The sequence below is a fragment of the Falco cherrug genome, chromosome 4 (assembly GCF_023634085.1).
Source record: "Falco cherrug isolate bFalChe1 chromosome 4, bFalChe1.pri, whole genome shotgun sequence".
Lineage (NCBI taxonomy): Eukaryota > Metazoa > Chordata > Aves > Falconiformes > Falconidae > Falco > Falco cherrug.
In genome coordinates, this window is record NC_073700.1 from 8,282,881 (window position 1) to 8,300,819 (window position 17,939).

The following is a 17,939-nucleotide window of genomic DNA, read 5'->3' on the forward strand; positions in this document are numbered from 1 at the left end:
ACAGGCTTAATTAATTGGTTAATTATCTATCAGGGGCAGCTGTAGTGCCAACGCCAGGGTGAAAATGCCTGTTTTGGTGTAGCTGGTGCATGTAAGGTGTTGAGCTGAGCTTCCTTTTCCTGGTGCTGACGCAGAAGAGGTCTGTTCTTTCCTACTCCCTTGTTGCCTTCTGCTAAAGGCTGGCTGGTGAGAAACCGTCACCTGCTGGCGAAGGAGCAGCTCCCCTAAACAGAAGACAGCCCTGGGGTGGCTCCAGTTTAACGCTGTGCTGCAGAAGTTACGTGCATCTGAGGTGGGCGAGAAGGCCTCGGAGGAGAGCACCGAGGAGCTTGCCACAGGTAAAGGACAAACAAAACCAGACAGATGCTTTGTTTCAGGTTATTCTAAGAGAGGCTGTGAGGATTAGAAAGAAGCCATTTGTGTCTCTTCCTCCTGCCAGAAGACAGAGCACTAAACCCGTAAGCAAAGTAAATTGGTACTCTCGGTGCCCGAGACTGTAGCAGCCTACGCAGGGCAAGAGAGCCAGAGCACGCGGGTGCTGGGCAGCGAGGGCACGCAGGCAGTTGCTAGCGTGCGGGAAATTGCCTGTGCGTAACTCAAGGATCCGAAGGACCTTTGTCTTTCAGGCAAGTCCATCCTGATCTCTCATACTTGCTATTATCAGAACCCAAGAGACCATTACTAAGAGTTAGAGAGCAAAACAGATTGCTGGAAAAGGGCAAAGAGACCTCCCCCAGTTTACCACCATTCCCTTAGGCTAATCAGGGGCTGGGGGCTGGGCCCGGCCCGGGTTGCTCCCTGTTGCTTTCTAAGAAAGAGCAAGTGCTAAGAAACACACTGCAAACAACACTTGACCTTATAACAAATGGAGGATTTGGGTTTTTACGTGTTTTTTAAAAAAAAACAACCCTATTTTTACTTTTACTCATTTACTTATTATATGTGTTGCTGTATAAGCACACCTAATTTGATAAAAATCTGACTTCCAGCTATGACATCCAGAGAACTTTTGTACCCGGCAAATGTTTGGGTGGGAATCTATCTCAGGGTGCATGATGAGAGCTGAGAAATTCATAGTCGTGGTCGTAGTGAAAGCAAATGTTAGGCTGAGGCAGCTCATTTAAGAAATACTAATACTTTCTTTGCCTTGACTGACTTAGGAATTGGAATTCCCATGTGATACTAAGTGGAAAAACGTGGGGGGAGCTCGGGGGAATTGTGCGTGTCCCAGGGGCTAGGGGCTGGCCCGTGCAGGGTGGGCTACCTGGGAGTAAATGGCCAGCACTACTCCTGGCAACCCAGCTGGATCCTGGCAGTCCGTACAGGTGGCTCCACAGGTGAACACAGCAGGAGATCCTGCTGGATTCCAGCTTATCACCTGGTCAGGGTGATGTAAAGCCCTTTTCTCCAGAGGGGCAGCTGTGCCTTTTGCCTACAGAGGAGCCCCCAGCAGCCTCACACACAGAGCAAACTGCAGAGGAAGATCTTGAATGTGGCTCAGCCCGTCGTGCCTTGGTGAGCGCAGCCATAACCGGAGGTGGCACTGGCTGTGGTGGGTTTGGCCACCTCTCTCTCTCTGGTCGCTGGAGACAGGCGTGATGGAGGGTGTCTTTCCCTTCCCTGTCACTGGCCTGGCTGCTCCGTCACAGGACGCCGCAGCCCTGGGGCCTCAGGGATGAAGAGGGGACCCTCCTGGGGGCACTGCCTGATGCCCTCTGGCAGTGTCCCGCTCCTGATGAGCCTGCGGTACAGCAACCACCCGCCGCCCTGCTCCCTGCACGGGCATTTCCCTGGCGCTTTCCCCGCCGGGCCCAGGGGCGGTCTGGGCAGGGGGGCAGCGTGCCCCGGCCCCCAGGCCGCCATCACGGTGTCCTCGCTCAGCTCCGCAGCAGCCCAGCATTTTTCCCCTCAGAGAGGGATCCCTGTGTCCCACGGCCTCATGTACCCGACAGGCCAAACAAGCAGGTCTGGGCTCCCCCGGCCAGGGCTGCGCTGGGGCAGCCACGGGCAGGGGTCCAGGCCTGGCTAGTCAGGGACCCTGGGGTCCCTCGGAGCCGGTGGGATCGGCCCTCGGCCACCTTCCCTGGTGCTCAGGGGCACGGGGAACAAACACATAGTTCCTCCCGCCCCCGCTGGAGCGTGGTGGCCGTGGGGCGACGCGGGGCTGCTCTGGCTGTGAGTCAGGGCAGGCCACGTGAGGCACAGGGCCAGCCCCGACGCCTGCCCGCCCGCCATCGCCCGCCCGGCCAGACGTCGCGCAGCCCCGCAGGTGAGTGCCGGGGAGCGGCTGCGGAGCTCCTCGGGGCTGAGGCCGAGGGTGCTCAGGGGTGCTGCCGCGGCTTTCGGTCCGCGGCCAGGTTGTTCATTGCTCCCCAAGGAGTTGTGGCCCAGCGGGGGTGAGCCGCAGGGCTTCCCTGTAACAACGGCGTCTTCTTGACTGGACTTCCCCACCTTTTAAATATCTTTTTCTTCCTATAAAGTCCTCACGGCAAATCCTGCACTTCATACGTAAAGGAAGATTTTTTTTGCTTTAACTTTACTCAGACTACAAACGTGAGCTCTTCTGGCTTCTGTTGAGCTCATTTTCTTCACTTCGGAGCTTCCCAGCCACCGCAGAGAGGAGCGCACAGCACGTAAGGAGGAACAGAAGCCAGGTAACTGGGCGTGTGACCGCCTGCAGGAGCGCTGCCATCGCGGCTGGAAAACAGGCAGCAGGCGGCCCAGGTTCGCAGGTGTGGGGCTGGCAGCAGCGTGGCCCAGTGCCCGGGCGCGCTGCGGAGCTGGCAGGGAAGGCAGTGCCAGTGCTACGGCCAGGGGCAGCCGGGCTGCACGCACTCCCTGGTCACCCCCCTGGGGACGGTCACGTTGAGCCTGGGGAGCGGCCCTCCCTGCGGTGACACGCACTCGCTGGGGCTCTCCACGTGCCTGTGTGCAAGGATGCCGTATAGAGTGAAAAGTCTTGAGTTTTGCTACTTCCCTGTCGCATTTCAACCCTATTTGACAACAGGAAGGCAAGCAGGCGGGTAGCAGAATTATCTCCCTGGTGGCACTGCCTGAGGAGGCGAGTAGGAACAGTTTCAAGCTGAGCTGGTGTGGACCGGTTCTTGTTGTCTCGGTGGAAGAAACAACCAGCTTCGACTTATAGCCACAGCCCTCCAGGACGTCGTCCCGTGGAACCAGCTGCTCGGACCAGGCTGAGACTGGCAGGTGTGCTTTATGACGTTTGCTTGCTTTGGTTTGAGAGAAGGGCACGGAGGGAGTTAGCATTCATGTTTAAAAGAAAATATAGCAAGACTTGGTGTGAGCGTACGACTTAAAATGAAAGGTAAAAGTAGTTTCAAAGGGAAAAGGTTTAGGATTGTCTGGCTTTTGTCTTGATGACAAAAACAACCTTATTTTACTTTATTTACATGTTTTAGTATTGCACTGAACAATTTCACTCATGTATTTCCCCAGCTAAGCAAAAAGTTGTTGTGGATGGCAGTTATAAGCCTCACTTCCTAAACAAATAGGAGAAGTCTGACTGCATGCAAATTTTATTCTAACATGTTAGAAAACACCTCACTGCAATTAAGTTCTGATTTACTGTGGGGAAAGCAGGGTGAGGTCTGTTGTTCATGTTATTCCTCAGTGAGCTCATGGCCGGGCTGAAATGCCAGTATATCATCATCCTTCTCTCATTGTGAGGTATAATCAACTAAATCACTTTTAAAACATACCATAATTAAATGCCTAGACTTATCCTTTGTTTAGATCTGATTCTCTTCCCAGAAGAGCCACATGGGAATTAATTGTCCATAGTCTAAGAGAAATTAGGTACCCGACTTCCTTAGTTACGTAAAGCTGGGTGACTGCCTGGGCTTAGCCGTGCTGGAGGCACACAAAGGGAGATGGGACGGGCTGCTCCGGGATCCCTTGTGGCACCCAGGTCTTATCATAGCGGGATGCATAAGTGCATTGGGCAAAGAGGTTTCTGTTGCTGCTACAGCTGAGCAGTCCAGTCATGTGGTTCAGCAGATGAACAGTTTTAAGGTAAATCAGTCTGACGGCGAATGAGGTTGACAGCATCTCCTCTGCCTTCGGTGTTGGATCTGCTCTTCCTTTGTGTGTGGTGGGACAGATCTGCTGGTGCCTCCCTGCTTGCTTTGTCTGTGGGGTGGCACAAAGCTGGCGTAAAGCTGCTGCTGTGACAGGTTTGTCAGAGGAGGAGGAATGTGCCGGTGAAGGTGGCCTTCACTAGGTATTAGGGGCCCAAACACAAACCTCCTGAATTTCACGCAGCTGTAAAATCTGTAGATATTTATAAATATTTTTATGAAACCGAGTTAATCAGTCAGAAAACAAATGTTTATATAGAAAGTAATTTTGTTCCTTTAGGCCTGGTATTTGAACCATGCAGTCCACAAAGAAGCCTAAAGGATTTAACTTGCACTAGCAAACACTGTTGCAAGGTTAAAGCTAAACGGGAAGACAAGAAGGATACAGAAAAAGCCTGAAGACCATAGCAGGAGATACATAACTGCACAGAAATTACGTACTTTATTGTGTGGCCAAGAACGAGCTCGCCCAGGGTGTGGTATGCTGGGTTCCTGTATTTCAACACCAGCTGTTGCTTACCCAGGCAGAGGACAGATGTGTTTCCTGCATTCCCTGTCGGGTACTCACAGTCTCGCATTGCCGGCGACTGTCACACAGTGCTGCCGCCACAGCTACAGCCGCAAAGGCTGTAAGTCAGGCAAGGTTTGTGGGAGAGGTGAAAACTTTCATTAGACTAATTGATAGAGTTCAGAGCTTGTCGGTCCAAAAACTTGCCAGTTTTTCCAGGTATATCAGGTGGTTAAATAAAAGTTATTATCTGCCATTGTAGACGTTTTGCATAAACTCATCATTGGGAATAATTTCAAAGTGTTCTTAAAATATTCAGTTATTTTTTTCCTCACAATACACCTAGGAGGTAGGTAAGCAGTTTTCTGGGCTTAGCCTTTAATAGTGGTTAAAGAGGTCATGTAATTTTCCCAGAGCCAAACAGCAAAGCAGTGGCTAAAAGGTTTCTAAGTAAGGACCTTGCAGCCCAGGAAAGGAGAAAGCCTCCAGAATCACCAACACACTGGAAATGTGGGAGCTTGACCCTGCTTCCAAAGGAGGGATGGTTCTGTAGCTACTTTGGAGTCTGTCTGCGTCTAATTTCTTCTATCTAAAAAGTTGTTCTGTTTCCAGAATGGAGATGGTTTTGCTTGTGCATTACACTGTCCTTCTGTAGACATTAATGGGACCTGTTTTAGATTTTGTGTTAGAATGTTTTTCTGACTGATATGAAGGTCTCTAGAGAACTGAAACTACCTGTAGGAAAAGAAGATTTTCCCTCTGGAAAATGTAAAGAAAATACTTAGTTTTCAAACTGTTGGAAAGTTGGGGTTTTTTTGTTGTTGTTGCTGTTGAATAGACCCAAAAGTCATATTGTAAAAACCAAAAAGCGTGGGTGTGTAAATGGCTTTCCTGTTGTGCCCTGCATAGTGGAAAGTGTACTTCAGGCTCCCCAAAAATCTTTTGCATCTCTCAATACAAGTGTTTTAATTGAAATGTTGCGTGAGGGGAGATGCAGTCAGTGCAGCACGCCTGGACGACAGTAGGTGGAGGCAACTGTTCAGAACCACAACCACCATAAAAAAAACCCCATCATCAGAATAAAACAGAATCAAAACAAAATTTCTGGGCCAAGTTTAGCAAAACTAAAGAAAACACTGGATTTTGGGGATGTCAGAAAGTTTTGCTTCCACGGCAAATACCAGTAAGAAATCTGGGATCTACCCTTAGAAGTTTTTAATTCTTAAACATAAATTTCCTTTTCGTGACAAGCTGGGAAGAACAGGCATTGGAGTGTCAAAGTCTTCTGTGAGACAAGGGTTCCCAATCCCGTGCGGCTTTCCTATGAACTATTGCTACTGTTCTCCCTGACTGGTACATTTTCAGTATAAGGATGTCAAAGGCAACAAAGAATAATCGTTCTGTTTTGTGAAGGGAACAGGGCCTATTAAGTTACTCACATCTGTGGTAAATAGTTAATTAGACACCTCGGTAGTTGTAAAAAACCAACGATGCGAATGATCAAGTCGGACTTCTTTTTGTTTTGCTCATGATGATCAGACTTTTGTTCCTTCTTACTAACCGGAGGCCAGCCCAGCAAGGCTCGTTCCGAGGAGTCGAGAATGGATCCCGGGCGGGTAAATGAATCATGGTGTGAAACTCCCATTGCAACAGAGAAGTCATTTCAAAACTAAAGTGTCTAGAGATAGATGCCACGTTTGCAGAAAATGAAATGTAAGACAGAGGAGGTCAGTGTGATCGGTTTCTAAACATGCTTTTTTCCCCCTTTGGAACAGGCACAGCAATGGAGAAAGGGCACATCCTATTCCCAGACCTTACAGAAGAACAGCAAGGTAAGGGCAGCACACAGAGATCAAAGCTTCAGCTCATCCACACTACACAGCAGCGTGTGCTAGAGCCGCCATGAGTCAGGGAAACTTGTTTCCTCTGCAAACACACTTCACCTTCTTGCTTGTAAAAGTGAGACCAGCGGTTAGTTCCCAGCTCTTCCACAGGCTCCTCATCAGGCCTTGGGCACGTGCTTGTGGGAAGTCAGAAGCATGAAGGAGATTTCTTCACTCCGAGGGTGACCGAGCACCGGCACAGGCTGCCCAGGGAGGCTGCGGGGTCTCCTTCTCTGAGGATATTGAAACCCCGCCTGGCCGTGACCCTGAGCGGCCGGCTCCTGGGGGAGCTGCTTTAGCAGGGCCTGGGGCTGGGTGGTCTCCAGAGGTCCCTGCCAGCCCGGACCAGTCTGATTCTGTGATTTTGCTGTGCATTAAGTGCCTAATGAGCTATCTCAGTACCTTGCTATGCAGGCTTTTGTGTCTTTGTGCCTGTCTATAAAATAGCACGGTCAGAATGAGCACCCCTTAAACAGCTAGGAAGGTTTCCTCTGCTTCTCTAACCGAGAAAATAGTGTCACAAAGACATCGGTAATTTTTATGGACTATTGACTTTTTTTTTTCTACCCGTTTCTGGCAGACTGAATTGCTTTATACAATACAGCACTGGCCCCTTTCCTTTACACTAACCTCTGGTGCTGGGCAGCGTGTTAAGGGTCTGATGTCTCCACCACAGGAACGCTACCGTGCCGCCCACCTCTGCTGGCACACGGTGATTTGCTTCTTTTTCCTCCCAGACATTTTCCAGAGAGGTTTTACTGCCGATGCCCATTACTTGGAGAACCATGAGAAAATGAACCAGTCCTTCTGGGAATCACTTGTAAAATGTTTAGCCGCCACTAACCCACCTATCCTGAATACTGAAGAAAAGAACAATGTAAGTTACCAAAGAAACATGCACCCCTGTAAGACGTTGTTATACTTCTGTACTTCTCCGATATGCTCTGGGGAGAGAAAACAGGCAGTCCAGTTCCCTGATATGCTAAAACGCATCTAAACCATGCTAAATGCTGTAAAAGGGCACTTAGATAAATGAGACTCGGGCCCCGGCTCCTCTTCGTTGTTCTCCATGTGCAAAAATCACTGGCTTTGTATAAATTCCTCAGGGTCAGCTCAGCTCACTATTTTTTAGGCAAGACCATTGTTAGTGACATTTTGCTGTAAGATGCTGCAGGGATTGCATTCCGTTTTCAGACCCTGTAACTGTACTTCTCCAGCTCTGTAAATAGTTAACTATTACACACCGTGCTTTTTTCTCAGTTGACAGCTCTGCTCTGACATGCCGATAGGAGTTGACGTTCTCTTCCCATCTTTGGCATTACTCTTTGTCCCTGATTTCCCCCTTGTACAGTGGGGGCAGGGGATCACATGTCCCACAGGTGGGGCGAGATGCATTTAGCAGTGTTCCCAGGCTACGTTCTATCGGAAGGACTATTTGCTATTTACTGATCTCTCTTGCAGCTCCTCAACAGCTGCAGTGGCTGGCCTGGGGGCTGCTCAGCCTGCCTGAAAGCCATCGAGCAGAAAGGAGCCAGGGCAATGGTGGCTCTTTACCTCTTGCTGAAGACAGCCAGCCCGTCTGGGTATAAGCAGCTGCCCAGCTCCAAGGGAAAGGGTGAGTCCTACCTGGTTGCTCATCAGCCGTTTTGTTAAAATTACTGAAGTGCCAGTGGGACCAGACACCAGTTTGAAAACTGATGCGTGCTTGGAAGTGATTATTAGTGAACAACTCAAATGTCTAGGAGCACTGCTTAGAAAGGTCAGTTAGGTATGGTGATAACGGGAGCCAAAGGTAGTATTTTACTTTAGTTTTACTTGGCTTCTTCTGGGGAAAAAATATGGTGTGTTTAGAGAGAGAGGATATTCTGGGATGATATGCCAAAGTAATTTCCCTGACTTAAAGTGGTGCCCAAGTTTCTTCTGTCTAGCTGGAGTCATGACACCCAGTATTTTTTTTTTTTTTTTTTTTTTTTTTTTTTTTTTTTGCATGGACTGTTATCCAGCCAGCCTGGACCTCTCTGAGCTCTCACAGTGGTAAGAAATCAGAGCTTGAGCACTGAAAATACTTTTCCAAACGACCCTAGCAGCACATGTTGTGGTAACTAAAAGCAGTGGATAGACGATGCCACTCAGGGTGCTGAACCCAGCAACAAGATACAAACAGATGTCGCTGCACTTCTCATTTGCCTGGTCGTGCAGTAAGAAACCAAGTGCAGTGCCACGGGGTCTGTAGAGTCATGAATTGTTGTTAATGGGTCACAGAGCTGCAGTCACTTAAGGTGGCCCTGAATTTAACTGGAGACCCTCAAGGAGAGCATGTTCCTGCCTTGATCAAACACATTCGTAAGGGGAGAGAGCTCCCAGCCCAGACAGCAGCCCAGCTGTGGTCGTCTGTCAGCGTAGGAAGGTTTGTGATAGCAGGGACCTCCCTTGCTGTTCTTGTACAGTGAGCAGCATCGAGCAGCCAGGGGAAAATCATGTCTAGCTGCGTATCTCCAAATATTACAACTAATAATGCAGAGATGCACGGACTCACCAGCCCTGGCGTGGAGCTGAATGTGAAGCTGTTAAGTAGCACCTGCAACCCCTGCCACACGAGCCAGGAGCACCTCATGCCTGGCCCAGGGGTCGGCGTCCTGCAGGTGCCTCCTGCCCGGCGGTTTGGCTCCATGAGAGGCGCTGGCACTGCTGGCAGAGACCACAGGGGCCAAGGGAGAAGGAGCCCAGGGAGGGGTGAGCAACTGCTCTTCAGCTGAAGCACCTTGCAGCTGCTGTTGCTTCGGGGAGTGGGAATTGTCTCGGGGATAGCATTGTGGGTAAATTAAAGGCCAGAATATGAAATTTTAGGCATCTACCGCAACCATTTAAGAAAGTCTAAACAGCTGTTGATAGGATCTTCCATTTGTGATACTTTGTACTACTTCTTGTCTGCAAAAACCCACAGCTGCAGTAAGACGAAGGGTCTGATTTCCTGTCAGACCTTTAATAAAGCATTTTGAAATCTGTCATTGTAAAAGAGAGCAAATGTAAATAGTTGTTTCTAATATTTTTTCCTCTATATATAAAACAGATGAAAAATTGAAAGTCCTGAAGAGATTGGAAAGGAATGTTATGCTTTCACAAGGGGGAAAAAAGGCTGAAAACTCATCCCATGAGTCCACGGATGAAGATACAAAAGGTAAAGAGGATTTATTTTATTTTTCCCTGATACGTAATTTAATCTGATTGCATATTCATAAGTCACATCAGAGACTTGCAGCAGTTCTCAGAACTCTTAAAAAAGTAAGAAATTGTGCAAAAGAGAGAAAACAGAAAATAATCAGTACCTCTAGATTCATTATTAGCCAAGTATCAGGGTGCCTCCTGCTCTTGTGGAAGTTGGAGGTTTCAGAAACATAGAAATCTGCTGCAAGATTTCTCCCCAAATAAAAGATCATAACTTCTATGATCTTCAGTGCATTTATGGTCTAACTGAAGCCTGCATTTAGCAGGAGGCAAGGAAGAGTCAGTGTACAGTAGTAGCTGGCAATGCTGTAGTACTTCTCTTAGCATTTATTTTCTTATTCGCAAACATCAACAATGTATCTGGAGAGGAGGAGGCTCGGGGGGGACCTTATTGCTCCCTACAGCTCCCTGGAAGGAGGCTGTAGGCAGGTGGGGGTCAGTCTCTTTTTTTCCCGGATAACAAGCGATAGGACAAGAGGAAATGGCCTCAGGTTGTGCCAGGAGAGGTTTAGACTGGATATTAGGAAAAACTTCTTCACTGAAAGGGTGGTCAAGCATTGAAATAGGCTGCCCAGGGAAGCGGTGGAGTCACCATCCCTGGAAATGTTCAGAAAACACCTAGATGTTGTGCTTAGGGACATGGTTTAGTGGTGGACTTGGCAGCCCTGGGTCAGTGGTTGGATTGGACTTGATGATCTTAAAGGTCTTTTCCAACCTAAATGATTCTGTGATTCTATGATGTCTCTTCGGCTGCCGTTAGACCATTTGATTCATGAAAAATGAGAGAGACTGACAGGTGACATGGAAATGATAACGCTGATACTGACTTGCTCTCTTATAGAAAGCCACTAGCTGATTACGATCAAATGAGTTGCATTTAGAAATTATTTTTTCAAACTCATTAGCAGTGCTGATGATACGTGTTTCACGTAAGAACTTTCTCACTACACCCCTTTATACAAATTATTCCAACTTCAGATTTTGCTGGGTTTCTCCTGTTGAGCCAGGTCTGAAGCGAGCTGTGAGGCAAAAGCAGCTAATAACGATCCTTGTGTTTGAAAGCCTTGATTTTCACCTACATGTCCCATGGCCATTGTATTATAGTCAAACAACTACAGTGCTGCTGGTTTTGATACTGCTGTCCCCTTTTTTCCTTAATCTGATGAAAAAAATCACTCTCTTTCCAGACAGTGATGGGGAAGATTTAGCAAGACAGAAGACTGAAGGCCAATTACTTGGAGGTAGGAAAAAGCGACGGCGGCATTGGTTTTTGCTAGAGACAACCAATATAAACCAAAAAAGGGATAATTTCTGGCATTCTTTGGTTTGACTTTTGAATAAAGGCTTATTAACGTGTATAGATGTAGGAAAATAACCAGTCAAAATGTGGCTGTAGGAAAGGCATTTCCTACAAGATGAAGTTCAAGTAATGTGGCCACTGAAATGCAGCAGAGGAGTTTTGAAAATACCTCTCACAGCCACAGCTTAGGGGGTCTGCAGTCAGCCCTCAGCGCTGACCAGAGATCGCCAGCGAGCAGCGCACCTTTGGTCTCATTCCTGAGGTTTTTCATTTCCTTCCAAAGGAAAAATGGGAAAGTACAACGCAGATCACGAAAATGGGCTGTGACAACACACAGAAATAGCTATCAGCTTATGGTATAGAACCACGGCCGTAAAAGAGTTAAGGCTTTAATCATTTAATGAATGTCTTCAATAGATCTCAGCCCTGATGTAAGAGCAGCTCATTTAAATTGACATGAGGAGATCTGATTTGTCTCACAGGAGTCTGACACTGCCTGACTCTAGATATTGTGAAAGATGCAATGTGGGGGGTTAGTGATCCACACACGTTCCCATGTTCCAACTGTGTCGCCCACAACAGAGCTGCCCTCTCTCGTGAGTGAGTTGGTATCTACCTTGTCACTCGTACGCAACCACACTGATTTCAATAGTTGCACGGGCTGGGACTGGCAGCAAGGTGTACATACTCACAACGGGTATTAATCTACATCACCTTTGTGTAATATTTCAGGCATACCAGCAGAGGTTGTTCCCTACAGAGATTCAGGTAAGCGTTCCCAGGTAACGTCATCCTGCTGGAAGGAAGACCGTAACTGCAGTTTCTTTGTTCTGACATGCTTATATATCCCCTGCTGCAAATCCACTGGTTTCCAGTTAGCCTGGTGTTGGACTTGGGCATGGTGCAGATGTTTTGTGGCAAGCTTGTCAGAGTGGCTGGCTCACAGCCGGTGATCTGTACAAGGCGCTCGAGCAGATTAACCCACTTTTTTTCTAGGCCTGCCAGGTTCTCACAAGATCGGAGCCCAGCAGTTGTCATCATCCTTTATAGGGGAAAACCCAGCAAATCTATTGGGCAACTATTCAGTCTTTGCCAAGAAAGCCAGGCAGTTGTCAGCGTTCCCTGCAGCCCTCTATCTCCTGCTGAACAGGGATGCAGGACAGGGAGAGAGCTGGAACCTGGTTCCTGCAAAACCCGTGATGCCCAGCGCTGAGCGCCTTCCTCCCTTTGCTCTGAGCGCAGAGCATTCCCGGATGGATGATGCTGGGTTTTCACCCAGCCAGGTGACAAGTGACAGAGAAACAGTTCCAGCCGAGAGGCCCGGACAGTCAGTCTGAGCAGCAGCAGAACAGATGTCAAAAGCCTCCAGCAGGAAACTTTCAGTGGCTTGATTGCGTTACCGACCTCGTCCCTCCCAGGCCCAGCCACCGCCACACTCATCGGTTAGGGGAGGCAGACAGCCCAGCGGGCGGCCTTTGTGAGAGGACACCTGCTCAGCTGCTCTTCTTCCGTGCAGTGGGGGACGGCTGCTGCGACGTGGACTGAGTCAGCTGAGGACAGAGTTGGGAAGATACAAATTTTGGTGTAATCCCTAGGGAAGGTTTTTTGAGTCACTTCTTCCCCAGGAGCTGCATAAAATAACCAGGGTGGAGGAATACACTGCAATACAACGTTGCCCCCGCGTTGCCAGGTGCAGAAAGAGGACTGGGGTACTTTTCCTGTTGGTGTTTGGCCTCCCCACCTCTCGCGGTGCTTCAGTTCTAGGCCCCTTCAATACACCAGGTTGAGACACTGAAAATACTTCGCTAGAGCAGGACTCCGAGCCTCCTGCACCAGCCAGGTTCAGGGGATACACACATGGCACTTGTGATCCAGCTCTGCTTGCTTCTAGCTTCAGTTCTAGAAACTGAATGTTTATAAACAGAGGCCACCAATCTTCTACTGCCCAGCTATTTCAAAGAACCTGGGCTCACTGTGAATAGTCAAGTTTTATTGTTATCTGTTCTTGGGTCCTCTCAACTGCGTTTCCTGGCACTTTTAAGTGCTGTTTTGTCTACTGAGTCACCAAATAAGTGAATACTCACAGTGCTTGCTAGTGCTGATAATGGTGGGAAACAACATATTTGTATTTCTACTACCAGAACTAACAACACAATGTTGTTTTTCAGAGGTTACCAGACGAGAAGATTCAATTGCAGATGGTTAATACATACAAGCAAACAAGATTTTCTTGTGGGTGGGTGCTGTCTTTCAGGACTGAGTTTTGCTTAGTGATATACCACCTCCTGGATACCTAGATATTTCCAATCAAAAAATAGAAGTTTGAGAATAGTTATTAAAATGCACTGTAATGCTTTACTAGAAGAAATACTGTGCAACTCTTTCCACAATACAAAGTTCCAGTGGGACTGTTGGGTTCAGGAGGCAGAGTAATGCAGAGCAGACACTTGCCAAACATGAATTGATGTTCTGATAAATTCTGTGTCAACAGATCATTCATACAACTGCACAGAGGAACATTTATGAATCAGAATAGCGCAGTGCATATGCATGCTCAAATAACTGAATTTGTCTGCAAACCAGAACTTCATCAAGCCAGAATGCTCAAAAATCAAAAAAGATGTGACTCCAGTATCAGGTGACACAGAACAGAATTTGTTGGAGGTCTGGTTGCTGTGTGGTTCAAAAGCACAACAGCAGAAGCCTATAGCTTATTTGGAGTACATTTCTAGCAGCTGCCTGTTACATCTTTAGAGAAAATTAAATTCATTGCCAGGCACTGGTTGCCTGGTTGCACAGCCCAATGTAAGTGAAATCAGCATCTAAAACTTGTGATGAATCAACTCCCAAGGGCTTACATGCAGCAGACTGCCTAGGGTCTTCTCAAGCGATCAACAAACAAAAAAGGAAAAAACCTGCTTTGAACACATCATTGGGAATCTGGTAAAATGTTCAGCTCTCTCTGACAAAAAAATTGGAGAAAGAACAGAATTTGGCAACACTGCTCACAAAAATGGTATTTAAACCTCTGAAAATATCTAGCTTGTTCTTAGGTTGTTCTTTCTATGCATCGTTATAGTTAGCTATAGGAGCGTAACTGTCAGCTACAGTTCTTAATTTGGGAGATGCAGAAATACTTCATCAGCAGGCTTAAATAGATAGCTGGTACTCACGCTTAGTAATGAAGATTGTTATATTATTGTAGCTGTGATTGTGCAAAGCTCCCAAGGATCAAACTGAAGCTCCCTTGTATGACTGCTTTACTCCCCCACTGTAATCCTGAGACTGCTGATTGTCCCACAGTAGATAGAAAAGACCCAGAGTGCTTTAAAACAATTCTGTATTGTTCATGCAGCCATCTGACTATGCTGCCGTTTTTTCCCAAAGCCCTGCTCTTTTTAGGGCAATTCTAAAATTGCTAATTTGATCTTTCTGAAAGGCTCGCAGATCTTCCCTTTGAGTAAACAGTTTGGCATTTATCCTGCTCTGACAATCGATTTCAGAAACAAAAAGACAAATAAACTTGAAATGCCTTAATTTCAGAGTTCCACAGCAAAAAAAGACATTTCTTTTTTGTAGCATATAAGAACAGGAACAGTCACCTCCCTCAGTGGACAGTACGGTGGATGGGCATAAGGAAGGATGGTAAGACTTTTAATTTATTTTTTTTCAAAAATTCAACTGATGTCAACCCTATTCCACCTTAGTCTAGGAATAAGATCTCTGGTCCAGAAAGCCTCCCCACCCTGCCAACAGGAGTAGCTTGTTGAAGTGCATCAAGGCTTCTCAGTAGCAACTTGTGCACGTGTATGTTTTGCAGTTGAGTCTAGTGTATGAGCTCTCGTGGAAATAAGACTTACTTGCAGAGTGATACACTCACCATGCCTGCAGCTGTGACCTAATTTCCACCCCCCTCTATTTCAGATGAATTCTTTCATTTTGTCATTCTTTGCTTTGCAATTGGAGCTTTACTCATTTGCTACTACTACTACAAAGGTAAGGCAAGACTTCAGTAGAAGGATAAATTGTTGCACGCTAGAAAAATGAACAAAGCCTAACATTTATTTTGTTGCCTCAGACTGGACAATTTCTCTTGGAATCGGGTTAATCACCTTTGCATCCCTGGAAACCACTGGGATATACTTTGGTCTAGGTAAGTGTATCTACGGCAGCCAGGTCTGCATCCACCCCAAGGACAGAAGGTCACACAGTCATTAAATGACACAAGTCTATAAAACTGCTTGTGCTGAGACTCTGAATTGTCCCGTAACTCTCCCCTAACACCTCGTTCGCGGTTACGGAGTGTGGCTGGAAGCAAACCTGCCTTGGTGATCTGGGAGGGAGAGGCTGACTCCTGTTTGGTTCTCAATGATCAGAAGACCCTGGAGTCACCTCTTTCTGCAGCAATGGCTGGAATGCTAAGTTGCCATGACAACGTATAATTTTAGCAGCAAGGCACTCTTCCAGATGCTCTCTCTAAGGTGCTGTGTGCTCTGGCTGCCATTCAGTCCCCTGGGACTGAGGCAGCTGCACACCCTGTGGGAAGAGCTCTCAGCAGAACCTGGGCAGCAGCAGCTACTGGAAATATTTGAAAAGTGGGCATTCTTGGCAATCCCTAGGGATGCTGTAGGAAAAGTGCAGCTAGCGGCCGCTTCCCCACTGAGAGCAGAAGTCTCCTTTGTAATTGTGTGCTACTGTTTTTCATAGGCTGTCATGGGTCTCTCAGGAATCGGCTTCGTCACTACTTTGTTGTTAACGATAATGCAAAAGTGCTCGTTTAGACAGTAATCATGGGTTCATTAATATTGCAAGGGGCAGTGGCTGGGTTTTGCCATTTTTCTGTTTTATGTTGCTATCTGGCTCATCTTGAAAAAAATGTTTGTTTTCACAATTAGTGTATCGAATTCGGAGCATTCTTGACAGTTTTGTTCCTCTGATTGACAAATTCAGGCCAACAGGTAACCGTGATCTACTTATGGGCTGCACGCGTGTTCCCTAGACCTTCCCGGGTACTTCACTTTGGTCAAGTCTTAAGACCAACTTCTCCAAATTACAATTTCCAATCTTCTTAATGAAAAAAAAAAAAAAGGGACATATTTTACTACAGTTCATTACAGCTACTTGGGTTTGAAAACAAGTTATTTTTGAATCTTTCCATGTGGCAGAGCATTTTCGTATTTTATTACTCTGCCCTGTATGGGGTATTAACTATTTCCTGACAATGAATAAGAATTCTATAGCTCAATTAAAAATCTTTTGCTGGGTCTTCACAGACACAAATGATGAAGGCTGCTGGAAAGCTGTGTAGATACCTGACAATTTAAGCATGATAATCCTGACTGTCATCTTTTTCTTCATGATGCAGGTGTGAGGAAAGCTGCCTAGGTGGAGTACTTCAAGAGAGTTCAACAAAACCCTGCTGTCTGAATTTCTAGTATTAAAAGAACTGCTGTATAAGGCAAACATAAAAACCTAATGTGAAATACTGAAATGTCAAAACTGTAGAAAAGACGTTCCCTCCTCTCAAAAATAAAGCTGAAACTGTGGTGCAGGGTCCCATTTTTTCTTCTGAAGTGATGTGAGGCTCAGCAGAGCTCCTAAGACAATCCCAGTGTAGGTTTATATTTAATGCCATTAAATATAAACACATCGTCCTTCCCTTCCCCCATGCAACCACATCAGTCTGTCTATGGTGTATCAAAATCAACAAAATGACCAATTTTATCCGCCGCTGGTTCTGGATTAGGCTCTGGATGTTTCAGTAGGAATCCTGGCAACCACACTGCCACCTCCTCTTCCCCCCTTGTGATGCTGCGGACCAGGCAAACACCAGCTGCTTGCTTACACAGTTGAGCCCCAACAGTGCAACAGCACTGAAGCAGATTAATTGATTGTGGCAGAACTCAATATAGTGGGTGTATAATGATTTCACCCAGTGAAAGCGGGGTGAGATTTTACATGCAGTGACATAATGCTGCAGTAATGAGATTATTAACAGCAGCAAATTTCATCTCTTCTTCTGAAGGGAAAAATAAAGGGCTTTGATTTGACTCGCATCCCAACATTTTTCCTTCTTTGAGTAAAGGAAGCGCAACTTTGATGTTCCTTTCATTTTACAGGGACATGTTACACATTACATATGTAGGGCTAACGCAGTCATAGGCTGACTACAAAAAAAGGGGATGCATTTACATTTTTAGTAAAAATGAAAGGTCTTCATACCCATATCGGAACAAAGGCATCAAGTCAGACAGAAAGAGCCATGAAAGTGTAGGGAAATGTAGATCTAAAAAGCCATTAGCCCAAACAGCCCCGCGTTTTAAACAAGCAATTCCAAGCCTTGCTCAGAAAAGTAAAAAGCTTACTTTTTAGTTGTACCTGATTTTAAGCACCGGTGTAGATCATTCTTACGTATTGCGGCTCCATTTGCACATCCAGAAATACCAGCAGCCATACGCAGGCCTGTACCAGCGCGGCACAGCAGTTACCTAACGTGTTGGGGTTAAATTAAGCAATAAGGATGAATACAAGTTATTTTGTAATATTATCATTTACAGGTACTATTTACATGTCTTTGTAGAAATACCCTCTTATACCAAAATACTGTATATTTTGTGGTGTTAGTCTGCAAATAAAGTCTTGCTCAGACCAGTGTAGCATTGTTAATGTCAAATGGCTCTTGGGTGAACTGAAAACTATGCATAGTCACCCTGCTCTAAGGAAATCGCTTTTTTAGTTTCCTCTGCCATATGATGTCTTTCTGAAAGGTAATTTGTGGAAGTCAGGATGAGAAACATATTTTAGTACTAAACAGGTTTTCAAATTTGGTACTCTGCAGTCAACAAAATTAATTTTTAGGTTTTTTTTTTTTAAACAGAAGCTGCTTAAGGGTAAAAACAGCAGAACATATAAAAATAGCAAAACAT

General features: G+C 46.4%; 1 protein-coding gene across 1 annotated transcript; it reads left to right on the top strand.

The window, feature by feature from the left end:
* The first annotated feature begins 1,626 nt into the window (after nt 1-1,626).
* Nucleotides 1,627-16,567, top strand: TMEM40 (transmembrane protein 40). Its single transcript, XM_055707554.1, has 13 exons — nt 1,627-2,269; nt 6,381-6,437; nt 7,226-7,365; nt 7,950-8,103; nt 9,559-9,666; nt 10,901-10,954; nt 11,746-11,781; nt 13,182-13,214; nt 14,593-14,658; nt 14,938-15,009; nt 15,092-15,166; nt 15,909-15,971; nt 16,379-16,567. Exons 2-13 carry the CDS (start codon nt 6,389-6,391, stop codon nt 16,396-16,398), a joined length of 870 nt encoding a protein of 289 aa, XP_055563529.1. The 5' UTR covers nt 1,627-2,269; nt 6,381-6,388; the 3' UTR covers nt 16,399-16,567.
* The last annotated feature ends 1,372 nt before the right edge of the window (nt 16,568-17,939 follow it).